The sequence below is a fragment of the Myodes glareolus genome, chromosome 20, assembly GCF_982192425.1.
Source record: "Myodes glareolus chromosome 20, mMyoGla1.1, whole genome shotgun sequence".
Taxonomy (NCBI): domain Eukaryota; kingdom Metazoa; phylum Chordata; class Mammalia; order Rodentia; family Cricetidae; genus Myodes; species Myodes glareolus.
The window spans coordinates 56375007-56398630 of NC_142045.1; the positions used below are offsets into that span (position 1 = coordinate 56375007).

The 23624-nt window shown below is 45.1% G+C and overlaps 1 protein-coding gene across 1 annotated transcript in view; it reads right to left on the reverse strand.

The window, feature by feature from the left end:
• Nucleotides 1-23624, reverse strand: part of Spata16 (spermatogenesis associated 16) — a 293053-nt gene that overhangs the window by 33214 nt on the left and 236215 nt on the right. The window contains exons 7-9 of the mRNA XM_048452627.3: nt 10412-10558; nt 8794-8906; nt 212-376 (exon numbers count right to left, since the gene is read on the reverse strand). Of these exons, the coding sequence (XP_048308584.3) occupies nt 212-376; nt 8794-8906; nt 10412-10558 (425 nt within the window). The remainder of the gene's footprint in view (nt 1-211; nt 377-8793; nt 8907-10411; nt 10559-23624) is intronic.

The following is a 23624-nucleotide window of genomic DNA, read 5'->3' on the forward strand; positions in this document are numbered from 1 at the left end:
GGAGGCAGGGAGGCAGGGAGGAAGACAGGAAAAGGAAAGTGACCATGGAGCTCCAGACTGCTCCCATCTCCCAGTGTCTCCATCTGAATGCGGGACGAGGCCCGCGTCTCCCTTCCGACACCATCTATTACCACAAGCCTTTTCAGCCCCTATCCGTCTTCTGCTGGCTCGGGGCCTGTGAAAGCTTAAACAGAGAGAAACAAATACTTACCAATTCTGCCTCCTGTTGACTGATGTCCTGGAGATAAGGGACGGTTGCCAGCTCTGCCATTGCTTGATTGATCACCTGGGCCTGCTCCTTCACTCTCTGCAGCCGGCTGAGGAGGCTGGCGTAGTGCAGCTTCTCCATTACACCTGAGCAGGCGTGGAAGTTCCCCTAGTCTCACAGGGAAGAAGTCATGCTTCAGAACGAGAACACAGAAAGAGAGCTCTCTGGGTCTGAAGTCAATCAATGTGGGGACGGAATATTTCTCTCTCTCTCTCTCTCTCTCTCTCTCTCTCTCTCTCTCTCTCTCCCTGACTGGCCTGGAATTCTCTACATCACCTAGGCTGGTCTTAAATTCACACAGCTATCTAACTATCTCTGCTGGGATGAAAGGAATTCACCACCAGACCTGGCTCATCTACGTCTTTTGAAAGCCACAGAACCCAGTGCATTCTATCACCTTAGAAATGGTCTCTGCATTTTTTCAAGGAGGTGCCTATACATGAAAGGCAGCTCTTAGTGGGACTGTTGAGATGGGTTCTCCAGTTGCCTTGCCTTAGGAAAGGAGGATGTTGGGAAAAACCAGGACTGAGGGTTAACCTGGGCTCCCCTAGCTGTCGTCTCAGTCAGGACTGAGGGTTAACCTGGGCTCCCCTAGCTGTCCTCTCAGTCAGGACTGAGGGTTAACCTGGGCTCCCCTAGCTGTCGTCTCAGTCAGGACTGAGGGTTAACCTGGACTCCCCTAGCTGTCCTCTCACGGGCCCACGGCCTTCTACAAGTGACTTGGTTAACGCTATCTCAGCATCGTACCAACTAAGAGTTTACCCCTTCTCTTAGTTATGTCAATTTTTTTACGCGAGTTGAAAAAATTGCTCTGCCCTTAGCTGTAGTTTCTCCCTGGGCCGTTTGTACGCTAGTCCTCCTAGGACTACTTCAACGACTGACACGAACCACCCTGTGGTAGACTGCGCTGTGCACTTGTAAAGTGCTTGTCCCTCATGAATACACAGGCGTCTCTCTGGTTCCCCACAGATGGGGCCACTTAGAATAAGGTGGCCTCTTATGCATTTGTCACTGACAGACCCAGAAGAGAGGTTGAACACGGACTGCCATGCTCGAGAGGAAAGGCAGAGCATATGATACAATTCCCAGGTTTCTCTTCATGAAACATAGATGGGGGGCACATTATGGCCCAAACTTAACGGCCTGAGTTAAGCTGGGTTCTGAAGGCAGTAGGCAAGTAGAGCTCAGGAAAGCAAGGCTGATGACCAGCAGCCTTCCTCATCCTTCATGCAAGACTCCTGGACCAGCTAAGGCAGAGTCCCTGGGTGAGTCTGTTAAGAAGACAGTTCACACTGCCTTCACCTTTCTCAGGGAATCCATGGATTTGCTGCATAGCCCTCGACATTAGGAGGATGTAGGCACCTGCTCAGATATCCAGGCATCTCAAGCAGGATTTTAGGATGACATCATTTTCTTTCTGCTTCCTACCTGGGAGGAATTTGTGTCAAATGATTCCCTGAAAGGAGACATGGGATTTCTTTCTAAAAGAGATTTTCCTCTGAAGAGAAAGCTGTGGTTAGAAATCAGAATCAACGAGAGATCACTGAACTTCAACTTGAAATTAAGAAGTGACACTCTGAAATGTCAGGCCGGCACTGTGACGGATAGCAAGCCCGCCAGGTTGGCCTCTCCTAGAATCTGCCAAAGGGACGAAGGTTAGGCAGGCCCGTCTTTTGACTTTCCTTCTCCCTGATGGCCACCTGTGTGGTCCAAGTGATGTCCTCCATTTTTACTTATTATTTCTGATGAGTTATTTATACGAAAATCTACCAACTTCCAGGAGTGATGCTTCTGCAGGGTGGGCTTGAGATCCCTTGTCTGAAGCAGAGAGCCAGCAGCCACCATTCAGCTGTGGCGTGTCCCTGAACAGTGGCATTTTCTCTCTAAAGAACAATGGCTTCCTTTGTCCTTCTTAGGGGAAACAATGGGCCTATTGCAGGGAAGCGAGGCACTGACTCAACGTCAGGGAGCAGAATCCACTGCAGCTTGCTCGGGAACATAATCTATTAGTGTAATTTTCCAAAACATCAGGAAAATAAAAATAGTTGAAGGCAACAGTGCTTTGTTAGCTCGATTGCTGGGTGCATAACAAAACAGGAAGTTCTCCATGTGAATGAGACCCCGGGGAAAGAATCTCTGTCTGCTGACAGTCACCCAGCCTTCCCCTCCCCACAACCAAATGCAGTTCTGGCTATCAGGAGGCTATAGATCAATGTCGTGTATATGTAAGACGAGAGCTTTGAAAGACTGAGTGGAAAAAAGACGAACATCAATATCTGATATCAGCAGGAGGGTTTTAATGTGGCTGCTTTAAGAAAAATCAAGGAAATAGTGGAACATGAAGGAATTAGCCTAAACTTTTAGTGCTGGCAAAGAGAGTTAGCCCCCTCCACCCTGTGAGACCTTAGGAGTGATCAAATGGCCCCTTAGTTTCTGGAGAGAGGGTAATAAAGTGGCCAAGATTGAAGTTAAAACCTCACCCAGGCGCGATGAAGGTTAGGCAAATAGCAAGTTCAAATGCAAGCTTCTGAAAGAGAATTGCCTGGATTTAGTAGCAATTATTGAGAAATGCTGAGTAAATAAATGGTACTGCATAATGCTAGGAAAGGCAGCGCCCGATGTGGGGCGTGCGTTTCCACTTGGCATGACATACAGAAACACTGTTTGCAAGCAGGAAATGCATAGGAAGCGTATACTATTGTTCAACTCAAATGTGCACATGTAAACAGTTTTAATCCTTTTATCTGGAAGAAATGAAAAGTAAAATTAACAAGGTATTAAAACATGGTTAGTTGCATCTTTTTTTTTCCCCCAAGAAATTTTATTATTTAGATTCTTCAGCTTTTAGCCAGGGAGCACAGACAGAGTAGAAGGTTCAAGGCAGACAGCAGCCAATGAGAGCATCCAGGGAACTTGAAGACACTGGCCTTGAACTCATGCAGATCCACTGCCTCTGCCTCCCAAGTGCTGGGATTAAAGGTGTGCAACAGCATTGTCTAGCTAGGACTAAAATGTTGATGACGGGGGATTAAAAAAAAAAAGCCCTCACAGTAAAGATGCTGGGGTCTGAATGGTTGACATTCAACAGGACTGGAAGCCATGAGGAACATGCTGACATGCTTTAATTTATAGCTTGTAAAGGAACAGAATGATCCTTGTCTATCCATGTGTTGTGTACCTGGAAGAGCCATTTTTAGAGACAGGTAAATTAGGCCTATGACAGAGTGTAGAGGACATCATGGTCTGAGATACAGGACCCTCCCTCAGCCTGGGGAAAGCCACCCTGTTTGCTGTCTACCACCTCTGCAAGAGGTCAAAGTCCATGTTTCCACGAAGCATTTTCAGTTAATTTTCTGATTTAATTTGTTTTTTGTATTTTGGTGCTCAATCCAAGATTTACTTTATTTTTAATTCTGTGTATCTGTGCCATGATCCAACGGAGCCAGAACAGTCGAAGAAGTTGTTTATTGGTGGTTTGAGCTTTGAAACTGCGTGATAGCTTAAAATAACATGAGACACGCTAACAGACTGCGTGATCATGAGAGGTTTTCCGAACAAAACCTCCAGGCGCTTTGGTTTTGTGATCTGCTCTTGAGATGAAGACGCAGGTGCTGCAAAGTACACTCAGCCACATGAAGTTGGTGAGTGTGCGGAGAAACCAAAGAGCCGTTTCCAGAGAGGATTCTGTAAAGCCTGGTGCCCAGTTAACAGGGAAGGAACTGTTTCGTGGTGTTAAAGAAGGTACAGAAGAATGGAAGCTGAGAGATGACAAGATTGAAACCTTAGACGTTATGTAGGGATTAAGAAATTAAGGGAATTTTGAACTATTCAATATTTATGTAGTTCAGTTTTGCTACATTTTAGTAAAGAAACTTTAACAAAATGCAGTCCTGCAGATGTTTCTGTGTGAGTTAACAAGTAAAGAAGATCATCGCTCATCACTATCAGGGGCGAATTCTTTACAGTTACACCCGTTGGCCTGCTACTTAAGAGGACTCTGCTTCCTCCATTTCCAAGACCATGGTGAGTGGGCACTGATATGTGGAGAGATAGACAGATATTGGCGTGTCTGTGGTGTGGTTCAGATAATCAGGACTGGGAAACATTGTAACCCCTGCCTCTTCATCACAAGAGTGGGTCACAAACAACTAAGATTACCTTCAAATGAAAAAGATCTCAAGTATTAAAAAACAATAGAGTCCTACTATGGAATAAACTTCCAAGTTGTCTTATTAAAAAAAACTTATAATGTAATAATAAAAGAATACCGGGAGAAGTCATTCTAGTTTCTATTTTGTGTCCAAACTTTGGTACCCTAGCTATGTGAATATGCATTACCACTTCAAGCTATGGATGGCTCCTCGTTGGTAAAGTGAAGGGCGTTGTGAGGGCCCAATGAGATGATGTGAGGGAGATGGTTCGCACGAGCAGAGCACCATACAGGGCCTTCTGGGCCGCACTTCCAAAGCAGTTGGCACCAGCTTCTAAGCAGGGTTTCTCCGTCTCATGTCAACAGTGTTTGGGCTGAGAAAATGTCCTGATTATGACAGGTGCAAAGACTCGGCAGAAAGCTTTAGAATTTTGTTTTGCTCACTTTATATTTAATGTGATTGTATTGATGGTACATTGTTGTCCTGTTTTTGTATATTTATTTTGTGAAGAACAAAAATGTACCCTTTGTTTTACTGTAGGAAAATTTAAAATTAGAACAGTCAGTGAAAAATTCTGCAATGATACTCTAATTTACGGTTATCACATTATTGTAGTTTAGTGCACTGTCGTGCCAGCTTTTTCTTAATTAAAGATGCTGGATGAATACCCCTTGTTTATAAGAGAGGTTAGTATAGAATATGTTTAGGGAGAAATATCATGAGAATTCTTGGCATTGTCTAAGTATTATTTTAACATTCACATATTTATCATCATTTATATGACAATGTAAGTGTGATAATGCTGCAAATTCATATGATGGTGTTATGTCAAAGATTAATGCTGTCTTCTGGGTCTCCTGCACTGAAATGAATGCTAAAGCTGTAATATGTATTATTTTCATACTCGAGAGTTACTTACACTAAGGGACATTGTCAACATGTCTCCGGGCACATATGATGCAAAGCACCCGTCTTAACTGCTAGGATTGGACATAAAGATGGACGCCCCCAACAGATGGCTCTTTGCCTTGGTGGACAAGCGAAGACATGTCCGAATCACTGTATTAAGAGTGACTGACAAATCCAAGGCACTTCAGGACAGATGTTGCCCCTGGCATCAGATACAATGTTGTGATGCTGGATCTTTATGGTCAGAGTCTGTGGTCGCTGGGACCGCAGACCTGAGTCCAACCTTCCCATGGGCGGCTGATCTGCACCATGCCTGGAGAGGACCCCTCAAGTCCTGCCTAGGCGTGGGGAACTGAGCAAGTCAGTGACTGAAGGAAAAGGATTTGAGACCTATGGGACTCTAGCACTACCCTTGCAGTAGAAGAAAAATTGAAGTATGCAGGATGTCCAAGGAAAAAGAAAAACTAATGAAACAGCCCTTTTGTCCAACAAAACCCAAACCAGTCTGAATAATTAAAATTTCTATGAATCTGAATGCTCAATAAAGCGCTTGTGCACCTTGGGTGAATGCGTGCCTCTAGGGCAGATACATAGACAACATGGTGTGAACTGATTCAAATGCACCACATTTTATATCTGAATGGATGCAAAGACACTATGAACTTAAACCCTGCTTCTAGGGCACATACAGAGACAGCACAGTGTGTACTGATTCAAATGCACAGCATTTTATATTTGAATCGATGCCAAGACACTGTGAACTTAAACACACCACTGAAAACTGCTTGTTAACGGCAGCAGGTGGAAATTCTTCCTAGTCACCAACTCTTCATCTGCTTCGTTAAGTTACCTTTGTAGTCAGCTTTCCTCAGCCCTGCTTTAGGAAGCCTTGCTGGGCAGACATGAGACGGGGAAGCCAATGTTTGGAAGCCAATACCCGTTGTCTCAGAAAAAAACTTTAGACTCATTCACTTTGCTTCCATTAAGATAGTCTTCCCAGTGTTGTTTCCAACAGGAGTAAATACAGGGAACTCGGTGAGATGGACAGAGAGAACAAGACTTCTGGTGTTTATTGCTCTGAGACTGGCTGCACAGCAGAGGACCCTGCTGATTGGCCATCCAAATTTCTTTAATTGTGGTGAGAAGGTCTCATTTTCAGATCCACAGAGAATCTGTAAACTTCCAAGCGGTCACGATGCACTTGGGGAGGTGAGAAGGAAAGCGTATGGACTCAGAGACAGTGCCTGGCACTTGAAAGGCCCAACCTACACTCACACCATATAGTTCAAGTCAGCAGCATCTAAACAAGTGCCAAGCTGGGCAGATGTTGCCTCAGAGACAGAGCACAGACAGATGTCTCCCATTGCACCCAGCACCCGGGCTGCCAGGGTAGCCATGCCTAGAAGGGACCAACCAATGCTCAGGGGATGATGGTTCTTGGTAGGAAATACTTTATTGCCTTAGTAACCTGGTGACGGTAGTAATGATGTGTGTGGATTTTCAGTTAGGATGGGAAGATATGTGTGTGCAAGTGTGTGCGTGCGTGCGTGTGTTTGTGTGTGTGTGTGTGTGTGCGCGCGCGTGCGTGCGTGCGAGCGCGTGCACAAGGAATTATGATAAAGGCTGAACTGCAGAATAAGATCCCAAATTTGTGGCACTGCTAATGAGGCTGTTGGGGACAGAATCTGAGTCAATTCCTGGCGCATACATTCAACCTCAAGTTTCAGTGTGAGCATGTTTGGAGATGAGCCCTGTGCATGAGGTGATTAGAATAAGATGAGGTTATGAAGGTGGGGCCCTGTCCTGGCTGGTTTCAGTTGTCAGTTTGGCAAAACCAACACTGACCCAGACAAGGAGTCGCAGCTGAGGAGCTGCTTAGGTCAAACTGGTCTGTGGCCATGTGTATGGGGAATTGTCTTGGTTGTTCATTGCTGTGAGGCCACAGGCCATTGTTGGTAGCTCCACAGCAGGACAGGCAGTCTTGGAACTGTATCAGGAGAGAGAGAGAGAGAGAGAGAGAGAGAGAGAGAGAGCGAGCGCATTCTTGCTCGTCTTTGGTTCAGTTCCTGCCTGCACGTTCCTATCTTGAGTTCCTTCCCTGACTTCCTGCAGTAATAGACTGTTAACTGGAAGTATAAGGTGAACTAAGCTCTCTTTTTCCCAAGTTGCCTTTGGTTATGGAGTTTCTCACAGCAAGAAAAAGCAGAGTAGAGCAGCCACCATGGAGGGAGAGAGGCCTTGTAAGAATAGCTGCCTGAGCTCTTCTGTCTCTCCCTGAGCCCTCTGGCGACACAGGGAAAATTCAGCTTTATGAGAACCAAGAGGAATGCCCTTACCTGACCACAGCAGGCTGCCGCCTTGATCTTGGACGATTACTCTGAGATTGTAGAAATGTCTACTGTTGAACCCACTGGCTCTACAGCATTTTGGCACAACAGCTCGAGCCAAGTAAGAGAAATACGGACTCCTTAGCAGCAGAAATAGAGGGAGGTGACCGAGTAGAACACGCCTGGAGAGAGCAGGGGCTGGCGGCAGGGAAGTCTGTTAAGAGCATGCTTTCTAAATTAAATCAAGCAAATGGATTGGACATTTTATAACTTTCCTAAAATGCTGGGTGATGTTAGTGAGCAAGGAACTGCTGAGCAGATGCTGTGTAGCTGCTCGTGACGACCCCCTTGGCTCTCCTCCTACGAACATCAAATCAACAATGTAATACAAAAGCCACAAGAAGAAGATTCGTACAATTTCCAACTTAAGGCCCTTTGGAAAACATTAAAGGGGTATAGATCTGCAGCCTTTATAATGTATTAATGAGAAAGTCTCTTTCCGTATTTCAGTATAATAGCATACAGTGTGTAAAAGAGCAGCAAGGAATTCAAGTCACATTTAGGACATATTAAAACACAGAATTGGAGGAAAAGCACACTTTCCCGGGATCGGGGAAAGGGATTACATCATTTACCTGAAGGCCACACACAGCTCAACAGCAATGTTTAGAGCGGCATCCTGCTTGAGACTGGGTGTGCAGGCACGAGCTCTGAGTTCCCGTGCAAGATAATGAGGCGGTCCTGTGCAGTGGCTCAGTAAATGAAGTAGGGAAGGCACTATGATTGCTAACATTCTCTTATTGATTTGAAATGAAAAATCTCCAGCAGCCTTGGGTAGGAAGGCAGGGGGAGGGAGAGCTCAGCAAGGAGATATTTGTCTGACAACATTCAGGACCACAGTGTAGCCTGGGGGACATGTGTGGGACCGGAAGAGGAATGAAATTGTTAGCTAGCACCAGTTTGCTTTTGTAAATGTGATTTCTGTGCATCTTTCTAAAACACAAAAGAAAACAACAACAAAACCCCCTAAACTCAATCCTTGCAATGTTGGCTCTTTCAGCTTTTTATAAGCTTAGAAACCCCAGGTGCTCACACATGGGCGCTCACACACGGGACAAGAGATCCATCTGATACCCACATTCAGTTGTGTACTGCGGATAAAGTCCAGGACTGGCAGGATTCGCTTCCCCACTGTCTCCATGAGTCTCACTGTATCTTCTCTGGTCAGCAGAGAGAAAGGCGTTTTATGTTCTAGAAATTGTAACAATAAATTTTTATTCTTTTTTTCAGAATTCCATTTCAGAATGCTTTCTTTAGTGAGCTACAGACAGATATTTCAATATTAAGAGATAGGAAATCTTTAGTATGGACACTAGGTTCCACCCCCAGCCCATGTGTGTAACAATAAAAGCTCTCTGAGGAGAAAGGCAGAGGAGATGTCACCCTTTAGAAACTGACATTTACTCAGCTTTTTGATTGAGAGATCTAAGAGACAACCTGTGATAATTTGGGTATCTCAGCAGAATATGTTTGCCTTGAATTGTGAAGAAATGTTGTCATAAGCATGTCTGATCCTTGTCTTGCCCCACTCAGGTATTCTTCAAGTGTGCAGATGCTAATGACTCTGAATGTGGCCCTAGGCAGAGATAAGCCTGGGGGAGGGGGGTGCGTGTGGTACTGTGCCAGGCAGAATTCCAGTTCCTAATTGTGCGGGTACTTCACAAGGAGCAAGCTCAGCCTGGTCATCAAGTCAGTCTGTAATTCTAAGATTTCAATTCCATGTAAACATTTTCTTGAAAATTTTAACCAAAATTACTTAACACCATCAACTGTGTGCTCTCCAGATGCTTTGGACTCCTGACTAATTGTCTGAGGAACGAGAGGAGCAGACGCTAATGCCCCAGCAGAGAATCCAGGTGACCTGGAATTGACATGGGTGCTTTCGATTTCATGGACTAGTCATGCTGAGCAATGGCTTCATATTTGCTTGTTAATGATAAAAGACTATATTTTTTATTTTTCTTTTTCCATTGTGTGTGTGTGTGTGTGTGTGTGATCTTTTAAGTTGGCGTGCGCATGCATGTGTGTGTGTGTGTGTGTGTGCGTGTGTGTGATCTTTTAAGTTGGCGTGCACGTGCATGTGTGTGTGTGTGTGTGTGTGTGTGTGTGTGCATACATGTCGGGGGGCCAAGGTTGAAGGCAGGACTCACCCTCCATTGCTCTTCCACCCTACTGATTGAGACAGGGTCTCTCAGTCATACCCGGAATGTGCTGGTGTGGCTGGTTTAGGTAGCCAGCTTGCTCAGGTGATCCCATCTCTGCCTTTCACGGCTAGCACCACACTAAGCTCCCCCCAGCATTTCTGTGGAATTCTGGGAATTGAAAATTTAGTTCTTATGCTTCTTGAGCTAGTGCTTCAATTGTTGAGTCCAGTCCCCAGACCTGAAAGCCTGTAGTCTTGGTGGCTATGCCAGGCAGTGGTGATGGCGGTGTCTGGATGGGATGCTAGGAAGGAGTTGGTAGGCACTCCATGATAATGTACAATGTGTTCCTGGGAGATTCTCTCCTGAAACCAGCATTTCATGTATTTTTAATCAACCCACAAAGAAAATTAGAAAGACTAAAAGTGACCTAAAACCAAACATTTTTGTATATCTAGGCCCTTCTACAAGCTTGGTGCTGGGACACAGTCCCAGCCTTGTCCCAGTTTAGAAATGGGGACATTTCAAAATGTAGTACATCGAGGTTCCAATCACCTGTGAAAGTGGGCAGCTTCCTGCCTGACACCTTTTCCAAAAACTTCCCATCTTCTTTGTTCTTGAACCCAAGCGTCAAGAGATACTGCTGAGGAGGAAAAGTTGACCAGTCAGCTGTCTGCGGCAGTACGTGGAGCCCTTGGGTGTCTGCAGACAGAAGAGAAAGAAGCAGGAGTCTGGCTGCAGTTGCATCATTTTCAGGAATTGTGTTTAGAAAAGCAATAAATATAAACATTAAAGGCACAGCGTAAAATTATGTGCATCGAAAGCACAAGCGGCTAATATATAAAATTGTCCTCCATCATTTGTATTTTCCTGGTGATAATAAATACACACAAAGCACGGTAATAAGCCATGAGCAGATCCCACGGCCAGCTTTCCCCATTCATAACAGCAGGCATTCAGGAGCAGCTCGTAGGAGGGGCTATTGTCCTCCGTGTGTTTGGTTTTGTATCCTAGCTGAAGACTACAGAAATAAGGTTACATAAAAGGAAAGAGAAAAATAGCCAGGTGAGAATGAAAATGAGAGGTGCCGGGAAACCAGCTCTCTGCATGTCCAGCAGCGGCACTGGAGTTAGCAGCCCATGCTACACAAAACACGGTCCAAAACGCATCAGAGACCTCATGTAAGTCTCGGAATTCTGAGACAGCCAGAAGGGAACAGGGGAAGCCCTTCAGGATTAGATACAGGCGAGGATTTTCTGCAGAGGACGCCAACAGCACAGGACATAACCTCCAAGTTGGCAAATGAGATGGCACAAAGTGAAAAGGTTTCTGCAATGCAGAGAAAACAGAGGCCGGAGTGAAGAGACAGCCCACAGGACCGGAGCTCTTTCTGAGCACACAGCAGACAGGATTACTACGCCAGATATGTGAGGACCTTCAAAATTAAACACCAACACCAGTCCCCAGCTTTTCTCAACGACTATTCTCAAAAAAGAAGAAATACAAAAGGCCAATAAATATGTGCAAAATCCCTAGTCTTTGTGGAAATTCGAATTAAACCTGTTAAGAACGTTCTGGGGTCAATTTGAGTGGCAGGTGCTACCACCTGGGACTAGTCCAGACCAGGGCTCTGCCTAGGGCCAAGTCTGTGTCTGTGGCCCTACAGCGGCCAGGGTCTGGAGTGGTGTCTATGATTCCTGGTATCACTGAAGGTTGTGTGGGTGCCTGGGGTGTGGTCAGATCATTGGTGCCTGAGGGCTGTGTGGCTGCAGGTGCCATACTAATCTGGGTGGCCTATGCTGCTACGGGGCCATGATGATGTTCAGGCCCCAGGCTGCTGCCAAAGGCCATGCCTTGGTTCTTGGTCCTGTTGCAGATGGGGTCTGTGATGGTGTTCGTGGCCTGTGCTAGCACAGGGGCTCATGGGAACTATGCTGTGACCAGCCAGACTGCCTTTCCCTGGCCCCCAGGGATGGCTGGCCCCGCCTTTCACGGGATATTGTAGTGGGAGAGCTAGTCCCACTCCTCAGAGCAGAGCTGCTCCCCCACCCCTCTACCCCTGCACTCAGGAGAGATGGTCCCACCCCTCACCACAGGCATTCACCCCGATGACCCAGACCTGAGGGTGTGAGAACAACAGAGTTTACCCCACTCCCCTTGTCTGTCATGGGTGAGGGAAAAATGCCCGCTTCCCTGCTATGGGCGAGGGAAAAATGCCCTCTTCTCTCATCCCTTGCCACCTGCAGCAGGTGAGAGACCTAGCCCTGGGGTCACAAGAATGAGAGAACAAGCCCTGCCCCTCACCAGCTGCAGCACACCGGATGGTGGAAGAGTGGGCCCTGCACCCTGCCGGGGCAGCACGCTGCCGGTGGCACAAGTGAGCCAGTTCTGAGGGCATGAGGGTTAACCTACCCCTCTCAGATATCCATACAGCAATCAGGGAGAGGGCCCTGCACCTCACCAGGGCAAAACAGCAGAGCTGGCCCTGGTGTTGTGATCTGAGGACCCGAGAGCAGGAGACCAGGCCCTGCTCCTTGCTGCAGGCTACACGGGTGACCTAACCTAGTCAGAGCTGGAGAGCTCACCCAGGTAGTGACCATGAGGGAAGGCTGGTGGGCTGACCCACCCAGGCCCAGAACCAGGACTGTGAGATGGTCCACCCCAGCATCCACAGTACCTATGAACTGTTGGAGCATGTGAAGGGGATCAATCTACAGATCCAAAACAGCAGGATCTCCATGACACAGGACAACATCAGGATGTCCAGGAGGAGCCCAGTGAGAGCCCAGTATTGGTGGTGTAGCAGAAGCCAGAGGCCTTGAGCCAGACCAATGCACACTTCTTACAAGTAAAGATGAATGGACTGAAGGGTAAACTGTGTGACTCCAGGGCCCACACTACAGCTTCCATGACGAGGTTCTTCTTCTTCTTCTTCTTTTTTTTTTTGCTTTGTTTCTTTGTTCTTTTTCTTTTTTTTTAATTTGGTTTTGTTTTGGGGGAGGTTGCAAGGGCAGAGGGCAGATGTGAGGGATGGGGAAGTAAGTGGGATTGGAATGTGTGATGTGAAATCCACAAAGAACCAAAAGAAGTAAAAAAAAAACTGTACCTATATTTATTTTGTTAATATGTCAGTTTCTTAAAATCCACCATTCCCATACTCCTTTATTGGAAGAAAGTCTAGAGCTTATTCCTTTTTTAATTTTTTAATTATTTTTATTGAACTATACATTTTTCTTCACTCCCCTCCCTTCCTCTTCCTCCTCTTCTACCTTCTCCCATGACCTCACGCTCCCAGTTTACTCGGGAGATCTTGTCTTCTTCTCCTTCCTGTGTAGATCCATGAATGTCTCGCTTAGGGTCCTCTTTGTTTTCTAGGTCTGAGACTCTATCTTAGCCCAGTCATAGTGGCCACCATTAAGAAAACAGCAGCAAGCTGGATTGTGGTGGTTCATGTCTTTAATTTCAACACTTGTGAGGCAGAGGTAAGCAGATCTCTGTGAGTTTGAGGCCACCCTGGCCTACAAAGTGAGTTAGGCTAGGACTGTTACACAGAGAAACCCTGCCTCAAAAAACAAAAACAAAACAAAACAAAAAGAAAGAAAGGAAAGAAAGGAAAGGAAAGGAAAGGAGAGGAGAGGAAAAAGCAGCAAGTGTCGTCAAGGCTGTGACTCAGGAGAGGGGTCCCTATTCACGGCTAGTGAGATTGCAAATAGGCACAGTCACTATGGCAATGGCATGGGGATATCTAAAAACCAAACAGGATATTGCTGCCATATGACCCAGCAATATCATTCTTGGGTGTCTACTCTAAAATCAACATACCACAAAGATAGTCATAAATCCATGCTTACTGCTACATTATTTATGGTAGCTAAGAAATAGAATCAACCTTGATGTCCATCAGCAGATGAAATGATAAGGAAAATGTGGTATGTATGCACAATGAAAGTCTGTTCATCCATGGGGAAAAATGAAGTCATTATGGTAGGGAAAGTAAGCCCGGCTAAGAAAGAGGATGTTTTTCCCGTACATGTGGAACCAGGATGTGTGTGTGTGTGTGTGTGTGTGTGTGTGTGTGTGTGTGTGTGCATGTGCGTGTGTGCACGCGAGGAGATCGCAAACTTAGAAAGAGGATCATCAAAGGGAATGGAGAGATTCTAAGTTGTGGGAAGAGAGAGTTATGGAGCACAAATGACCTAGAATTAAAAGGTGGTCTGTTAGTGAGGGGGAAAGGGTCCAGTAAGCTAGGTACCAGGACAAGAGAGGGGATAGCGAGAGAGGAGAACAAGTGGGACCAAGGTATACACTTGCGTGGGGGAGCAGAGGGGAGGATGGGAGAGAATGTACGGGGAAGGATAAGTCAAACAAGCAGCAATAGCAAAACGAAGAAGGTACACATGAAAACAGCGTGATGTGAAACATGCTATCTTCACACGCTAACTCCACCAGAGTTATGTGAGGAAAACCCCGAAGGGAGGGCGGCATTGACTGTAGTGATTAGACTTGTGTCGGGAGCACAGATCTAAAGCAAGTTCAGTTCTTCATGGCTGTGAGAGCTGCTTCTGGCCGAGGACCACTTCCCGGCAGTGCTTTAAGTGTTGTGTGCGCGTTGTTTTTATGACTGACGTCACTTACACCAAGGGATTAGGAAAGTCGAGGGACCTACCTGGGAGCTGCCTAGCCAACAGAAGCAGCCTGAAAGTGGCAGCAAGGACTGCTACCCACAACCTGCCCACCACAGTCTGCCCACTGTGCCCTCTTTGGGACTGGGTGGTTTTAAGCTACTTTCGGGGGAGGGGAGGTCATCTTTGTGCCTTGACAGTGAGATCTGCCCCACTCGTCTTTACTATGAGCAGCAAACCATTGCTCTACTATAAAAAGACTTCTCAATTAGCGATGGGGGAACGCAAGGCCAAGTAAGCTTCGTGGTGAGTCCTCCTGAAGAGAGGAAGGACACCAATCTTTAATATATTGGAATTATGTTAAGGATCAGTTTTTAAATAATATAGCATTGAATGCTCCAATTCCAGCTTCCTCTCTTTATTGGCCAGGTTTCTTTAATGAATGAAAGTCATGATTTATCCTAGTTGTATTGTCTCAGACCCCTTGCCCCTGTTCAGCTAAATGTTTGCTTAGAAGCCGCTTACTTATTTATTTAGGCACGGTCTCCCACATGGTCCACACTGAGTTGAAACTCATGATCCTCCTGCTTTGGCCCCTGCCCTGCTGGGATTCTGAGTGCACCATCCCGCTAGGTTCTGGCGCCTGCAGCATTGGAAATTTGACCATGGCTCACACTCTCCCACCCCTGGAGCCCCTACTGTGTTTCACGTGTGGCAGCTGCCAGAGTCTCTTCGTGTTCCCATTTGTAAGGCTACAGTGTGCGAGAACCGGAGTAAGTTCTTGGCGATCTATTGAACATATGTGTTAAATAGTTTGATATATTCTGATTCTTCCATGAACTAAATATCATAAAATCCAAACCTAGGATAGAAACATACTGCACACGTTGTAATCTTTCTTGGGTGTTTGGGATCTTAATGAGGACTGGCATTTACCTGATATTTCTGCGTCACATGCTCTATTAAGATCTCTTTTTGCTCAACACACATGAGGGATAAGGTACGTCTTTTTGCTAGCCTTGCAGATTATGAAACTGATCTTCAAGATGTGATCGACATTCAACGGCTGGGGAGATGGCTCAGTTTTCTGGTAAAGTGAGGCATTTGCCACATAAGTAGGAGGACCAGAGTTTAAGTCTCAGCATCCACATTAAAAGAAAAAACAGCCAAGTGTAGTAATATGAGCCTACAGCCCCACTGCTGGGGCAGAGAGAGGCAGGTCCTTAGGCCTGCTGGGCAGCCGGCCATCTAGTTGAACAGGCTAGCTGAGGGTTCAGTGAGAGATGTGGTCTCAAAAACTCAGGTGCGGTGTAATGTAGAAAGACATTTGATGTCACTCTCTGACCTTTACCCTCAAGTGCATGTCTGCCACCCCAAAACAAGCACACCCACACACACACAAATAAAAATCAGTCTGTGAAATCCTCAGGGCAGAGTGTCCCAGACAGCTCTGATGACACTGCTGGGGACTGGAGTTTTTGCATAGGAAGTGGAACACCTTGACATTCCGGGTTTCGGTTGTGCTAATGATGAAACAAAGTAGGCGCGTGAGGGCTTGATCGAGCAGGTAACAGGCAGGTGTGGAAAGGTTGGCTGTCCTGGAAGATTTGCTGAATGATGAGAAGATCATTGTTACCATGGGAAGTGATTAGACAGACTAGAAAAATTAATGTGAACCCCAGAGCCAACTTATTATAAAGCTGACAAAATATAAGCATGTTTTGGCTCTTCTTGGTCCTATATTCATCTCTTCCAATGTGTATTTGATTAATTATTAACGTCTAGGTAAGGTTGTTAACTTTAGACAGGAATGTAAACGGTTGGTCTTGGTTTTGTTTTTCCTTCCATTTATATGCAGAGTAATCGCAGTCTGTGAACGTCTAGCTCGGCAGGTAGTCTATGACCCCACATGACAACACACTTCCCAAATGTGATGTTCATGCAGCATTAGTCTGAGTGGAATTGTACTCAACTCTGTGCTCAAACCTGTGTGTTTGAAAACCTTGTGCTTCTGATGGATAAGAAAGTTAATCATATTACATTGTCCTTTGGCAGAACTGATTTTAAGAAATGTCCCTTTTGCTCCTGTCATGTCAAGAATGCTGGGAGAAAATAGGTTCTTTTAGTCTGTCCCTTTAGAGTTTATCACCGTTGGAGCTGAAATTAAAAAAGCCTATAATAGAATTTATTATTAAAATTCAGCTTGCAGATGTGACATAATTCTAAGTTTTTACCACACGAAAGTAGATTCTTAGAAAATACTATCAAAGAGGGACCATAAAGATTACACTTCTTGCAAAATCCTATTTTTCAAGCCTTTTTCCCACCACCAGATGAAAGATAGCTAATGCTTAGCAAAAGAGATTTAAATAGTTGTTCATTAATCCAGAATGTAGTGTCTGAGGGGAGACTAGCATTGCCCAATCAGCTGGTGAAGTTCCTGAAGCTCTTTGATTTCTCAATTTCTGCTCTTTCCTTTTTAAAATCTTATTTCTGGTGCTTTGTGTCTGTCTGTCTGTCTCTCCTGTTTTTATATGCTGTGATGGCCTTTGGAGGATTACCTTGTGTTATTCGAGGTGGGATGGTCTGCCTGCTGAGGGGGTCACTATCTCCTGACTGGGATCCTGGCCTGTGTAAGAGGGTAAAGGGAACTGAGCAGCGGTTAAATGCGCCATCATCCTTAGCTTCCTGATTGTGGATTTCATGTGACCAGCTGCTTCAAGCCCCCGCCACCCCGACTTCACATTCTTGATGGACTGTGTCTTCGAACTGTGAGTTAGAATAAACCCTTTCCCCTGTACATTGTCTTTCTCAGGGTATTTTATGCGGTGACAGGAAAAGAAACAAAGTGTGCTGCTTGATATTTTCTTGATGTGACACAAGCTGGAGAAGTCATCTGAGAAGAGGGAGCCTCAGCTGAGAAAATGGCTCCGTCAGATGGGCCTATGACTGATTGCTGATGTGGGAGGGCCCGGTGCATTGTGGGTGCTGCCACCCCTAGCCTGGTGGTCCTGGGCTATAGAAAGAAGCAGGCTGAATAGGTCATGAAGATCAAGCCAGTAAGCAGTATTCTTGCACAGCCTCTGCTTCTTTCAGCTTCTGCCGTGAGTTCCTGGCTTGGTTTCCTTGATGATGGACGGGAACCTGTCAGTCACATCGGCCCCTTTCTTCCTGAGCTTTCTTTTGGCCATGGTGCTCATCACAGCAGTAGAAAACCCACTGGGAGACTGAAACAGGAATGCTGAGTCTTTCTCCAGGGATTCCCCAACGCTTCCTGTGGCTCCGTGACATAGTGGCATACACACACGCTTGGGAGGACTTCTCTAGTCTTGTGGGTTTCCTACTCATTCTAACTAAAACAGGGAAGATGAATGTTACAGTTTCATCTTAAAAATTTCACCAAATCTTAACGCATGTTTCCCAGTGACTGCTGGGACACTGCTGTCTGCTCAGCATTCCAAACATTAACTCAAATGGGACAAATTTGTTCCCCGAGTTGATGTCTTTCTCTGTCTTTTCTCCTCATGTTTGTCAAAGTCATGAGAGTGATCACTGCTCAAGCATGGTTTTTTCTCTGGATCAAATTTCAAGGCCATTGTTGACTTGCATTTTCACAATTTCCTTAAAGTTACGGCATCTCAAATCCTCAGAGTGCTGGCTGTACACCACCTTACTCCCCTTCCGTGTCTTACAGTCATCCTCTCACTTGGATTTCCATCAAACAAAGTCACGGTACAGAGATGGTCTCGCAACATGCACCATTACTAGCAGTACCTTTGCGCACTGATACAGCCTCTCCCCCGCCCCCCCCCCCCCCTTGTTTCCCTCAGGAATCTCAGTGCTTCTTTCTCAGGTAACCAAGAGTCATTGCCTTCTCTCATAAATGATGAAAATGTTTCCTCTTTAAAAGGCATAGATAAGCTGGGTGTGGTAGGCTTGCCTTGAGCCCCCACACTCTGGAGACAGGTGTCGAGTGCAGTTTGAGGGCTGCAGAGCAAGGCCCTGTCTCCAACAACTTCAAGCAAGCACGTAAAATTTGTGTCTCGGTTTTATGTTTTTAATTTTGGTATAAATCTGCCATCACTTCATCAGAGTTCTCTACGTTGCACCAGCTTGTGTCTGTCCTTCTTCTGAACTTCTGTTTGTGTCCCCAAGGGCACAAAATCATGCTCTTCTTTCCCTCTTTTCCGGTTGTGTCTCACTCGCCTCCCGTTGTCTGGAAGGCTTCCCTGACTATGTCCGTCATTTCCTGCAGACTCTCCAGTCCAGCGGCTCTGCTGCTTCGCTAGGACCCTTCTTACCTCACCAGCGGGTTTTAGTGTCACTGATGTTTGCTTTTTCAGGCCATATTCGCACCACGAGGGAACTGGCGAGTGCACAATCAATTCTCCAATTGAATCTGGAAACACAGTTTTATTTTTCAAGTTCCAAATTTTGAATGATGCAAATGAGAACAAATGTCTCCTGCTTCTGAGATATGGCTTATGTTCTGTAGGGAAGAATTATACTGATTTGCGTTTTAACTCAAGCTCAAATGGGTCATGGTTTATCTTACAGAGGGCTACTCAGTTGATCAGACTCTGGGGCGGGAGAAGCAGCTTTGATGGGGTTGAGAGGCTAGTTTCACAATTAGACTGCATTAATTACTTCTCTGTACCTGGGACTGGATACTCCAACAGAAGTAATGCAGAGAAGGAAAGGGTTTATTTAAACTTGCAGTTCTAGAAGGAGACGGTCCATTAAGGAGGGAACAGCCTGGCAACAGAAATATGACTCCAGCCTGGCCGTCATACTTCATCTCTCACAGGGAAGGTTGCGGAAGACAAAGATGTGGAATGACAAAGCCTGCCCCAGTGACGTACTTCCTCCTGTAAGATTCCATCTCTTAAAGGTTCCACACCTTTCTCAAACAGCACCACCAACTGGGGGCCAAGTGGTCAAACGCATGAGACATTTCTCATTCAAACCACCACTCAGACTGAACACCAGACACTGCCTGTTCTCCAGAGAATTTTCAAACATTATGGGCATCTGGACACAAAAGATTGTGCTGTGGGAAATCCTACCAGCATGGAAAAGCATCAACAAAAACATGAAATATTGATTGTGGGCTAACAGACTCATCGATATGTCAGGGATAGTTGTATTTGGTATAAAGTTGAACATCTGTAAAATGAAATTTGAACTCTCTGGCAGTAAAGAATGAACTATAAGTACCATTATCAGCGTTGGACACCTAATCATAACTACGGCTGACAGACCATGAATGAACCTTTCAAAGAATTTTTTCCTTTAAAAAATGACATTTATTTATTTGTCTGTGTGCATGCACATGTACACACACAGTAAAACTTGGAGGAATCAGTTCTTTGGTGGCAAGTGACTTTCCCTGCTGCGCCTTCTCAGTAACTCCTGCCCCGCTCTACAAAAGCAATAATATAAATGAAAATGATAGGGATATAAACTCTCCTCTGGGAGCATGCAGCTCTATCTGCATCCCATCATTACCTTTTCCTAAGTTTCATCTCTCTGCTTCCTGGAGTCTGTCATCTCCCTGCCCTTTGTCCATAACAAAATGTTCTGACATTTTGGGTTAGAGCGAAATCTCATTTCTAAAGGTCCCAATTGTTCTGTGGGAGTTAGGCCTGCTTGAGTTTTATATGGCTTCTTTCTACTGATCAGTTTCTGAGTTTAGCTTCTGCTGTGCTTCCGAACGCCGACACTTCGTCATTACCTCTTTCCTAGTCGTTTCTGAGTTTTATCTTGTACTCTTTTTAATGCCAATTCTTCTGTCTTGGAACTTTCCCACAAACTCACATCAGCAAGAAAGTAGCAAAAGGCAGCAACTTTTCAGCTAAGCTGTCGTCATTGCCCTCTCTCATAAATAATACAAAGTTTTTAAAGACACAGAGGAGCAGGCTGTGCACGTCTGCAGCCCCTGCATTCTGGAGGCTGGGCAGTTAGGTCGTAAATTTGAGGCAAGGCTGGGTTATACAATGAGGCCCAGTCTCCCCAAACCCCAAGCAAGCAAACACCCCACCGCTTAACACTTTGATAGTATTCTTTGAGTTTTGCATTTGATGTGTGAACCAGCCATATGAATAATGGATTGTTGCATAATAAATTGTATTTTCCCTTGGGCCACTTTAATTACAGAGTTACACATGCAAGAGGAAAAAAAATTGGCTTCCATTCCCAAGAATCCTCATTTTCACTTCAGGCTGCTGGTCTACTTCTCTGAGACCAATTTGGTGTATTTAAGTTTCCTTTCATAGCCTGTATAAAATTTAGAAAGATAAGTAACCCCATAGGAATTTTATATAAATTTCATTTCTATTTTGCTCAGAAACCTTGTTGGTTGCAAATTTTTCTTTAGTCAGCTGTACTGGGTCTTTGGGATTCATTACATTGAAGTTTCTCAAATCCACTTGGAGTAGGTCCGAGTCAGTGCAACAGTTAAAGATGCAGCTACTCCCTTCACTGTTTACTAGAACACTAAGGGTTCACCAGCCCATGCCAACTGCACTGGGTAACGGTTGGCATGCCCATTGCTTGGTTAAGTAGCTGGAATAACCCACCTTTCCTTCCTTCTTTCCTTCCTTCCTTCCTTCCTTCCTTCCTTCCTTCCTTCCTTCCTTCCTTTCTTCTTCCTTCTTTCTTTCCCTTCCTTCCTTCCTTCCCTCCCTCCTTCCTTTCTCTCTTCTCTTTCCTTTTCTTTGAAAGACAAAAATGACAGCACCACAATGAACGTTTGAAGTCTGTGCTGCTACCTGAGGCCATGGTGATGCCTGTGGTCTGTGCCCCTGCAGAAGGCCATAGTCTACGTCACCACTGAAGGCCATGTGGACATCATGGTCTGTTCTGCCCCCTGAAGCCATGTTGATGTCCATGGGCAGGGCTGGCATTAGGACCATACTGGTGTCCATGACCTGTGCTGTGAGGCCCAAGCTGAGGCAGGGGGCTGTGTTGATGTTCATGGTCTGTACAGCCAACCGAGACCATGTTGAGGCCTGTGGGGCACATGCTAATATCAGTGGCCATTTGGATGTCTGTGGTTCATGCTCTTGTCAACAACCATGTGGAAGTTCATGATCCATGTTCCCACTGACTGTAAAGAGTGACAAGCTTCCTTTGCAGTGGTATGGATGACTGCAGACTCATAGTTGAGAATGAGAGACACAGATGGCTTCTGTGACAAGTCCTATTCACTACCCCCATACCCCTCCCAACAAAAGAAAAACACAGTCCCAACAGGAAGCCACTGAGCAGGACTTCGCAAACATTGTGATAAGCATGCTCAAGTGCGGCTCTCCACAGCTGATGGCTTCTGGCAGGGGTGCCAGAGGGGAAGGATTCAGTTTGCCTTAAGTGTCTGGCACTGGCAGTGTGCCCATGCTCCAGTGAGTATATGAGCAACATGAACTGGACATTTTTGGGGGGAGTTACAGGGTGGGGGTGTGGACCTGGAAGTACTGGAGAATATCATTGGGGTGTATTATGTGAAATTCCCAAATAATCAATAAAAATATTATTTTGGTAAAACAAAAACAAAACCAAAATCTTTGAAAAACTTTCTCAGTCACTCCCCCACCCTGAGGCTGGAGTGCTTGGACAGTTAAGAGCACTTGCTTCTCTTGGTGAGGGCCAGAGCTTGATTCTCAGGACACATATTAGACAGTTCACAACTGCTTCTTACTCCACTTTCAATGTATATGAATCTTCTTCTGGGCACCTGCGTGCACACACACACACACAAACACACACAAAACATACAAACACAAATAAAAATATTAAAAAAAATTTTTTTGAGACAGAATCTCATCATGTAGCATTGGCTAGCCTGAAACTCACTATGTAGATGAGACTGATCCCTAAATCATAGGATCTACCTGCTTCTGCCTCCAAAGCTTTGGGATTAAAGGTGTTTTGAAAAGTGGAACACAGTGACTCAAGTCGGTCAATCTGTTCTGCTCCCTTGACTCCAGGGTACAGTTTGTGGATGAGGTCTCCATTGTTCCTTTGGGTGGTGCAGTTTCCTACCTTAAATCATACTTGAATCCAAGATTAACTCAAGAAAATCAGTAGCCCTCCTATACAGAGATGATAAGTGGGCTGAGAAAGAAATCAGAGAAGCATCATCCACAATAGCCACAAATAGCATAAAAGATCTTGGAGTAACTCTAACCAAACAAGTGGAAGACTTGTATGACAAGAACTTTAAATCTTTGAAGAAAGAAATCGAAGAAGACACCAGAAAGTGGAAAGATCTCCCATGCTCCTGAGAATTAACATAGTAAAAATGGCAATCTTACTAAAAACAATCTACAGATTCAATACAATGCCCATTAAAATCCCAGAAAAATTCTTCACAGACCTCGAAAGAACAATACTCAACTCAACTTCATATGGAAAAGCAAAAACCCCAGGAGAGCCAAAATAATCCTGTACAATGAAAGAATTTCTGGAGGCATCATAATCCCTGATTTCAAACTCTACTATAGAGTTACAGTACTAAAACAGCCTGGTATTGGCATAAAAACAGAGAGGAGGACCAATGGAACCAAATCAAAGACCTGGATATCAATCCACACACCTTCGAACACCTGATTTTTGACAAAGAAGCAAAAAATATCAAATGAAAAAAAGAAAGCTTATTTAACGAATGGTGCTGGTATAATTGGATATCAACATGTAGAAGAATGAAAATATATCCATATCTGTCACCATGCACAAAACTCAAGTCCAAATGGATCAAAGACTTCAACATAAAGCCAGCCACACTGAACCTCATAGAAGAGAAAGTGGGAAGTACACTTGAACGCATTGGCACAGGAGACCACTTCCTAAATATAGCCCCAGCAGCACAGAGACTGAGAGAAACAATTAATAAATGGGACCTCCTGAAACTGAAAAACTTCTGTAAAGCAAAGGACACGGTCAACAAGACAAAACGACAACTTACAGAATGGGAAAAGATCTTCACCAATCTCACATCAGACAGAGGTGTATCAAAATATACGAAGAGCTCAAGAAATTAGTCGTCAAAAGAACAAATAATCCAATACAAAAATGGAGTACAGACCTAAACAGAGAACTCTCAACAGAGGAATCTAAAATGGCTGAAAGACACTTAAAGAAATGTTTAA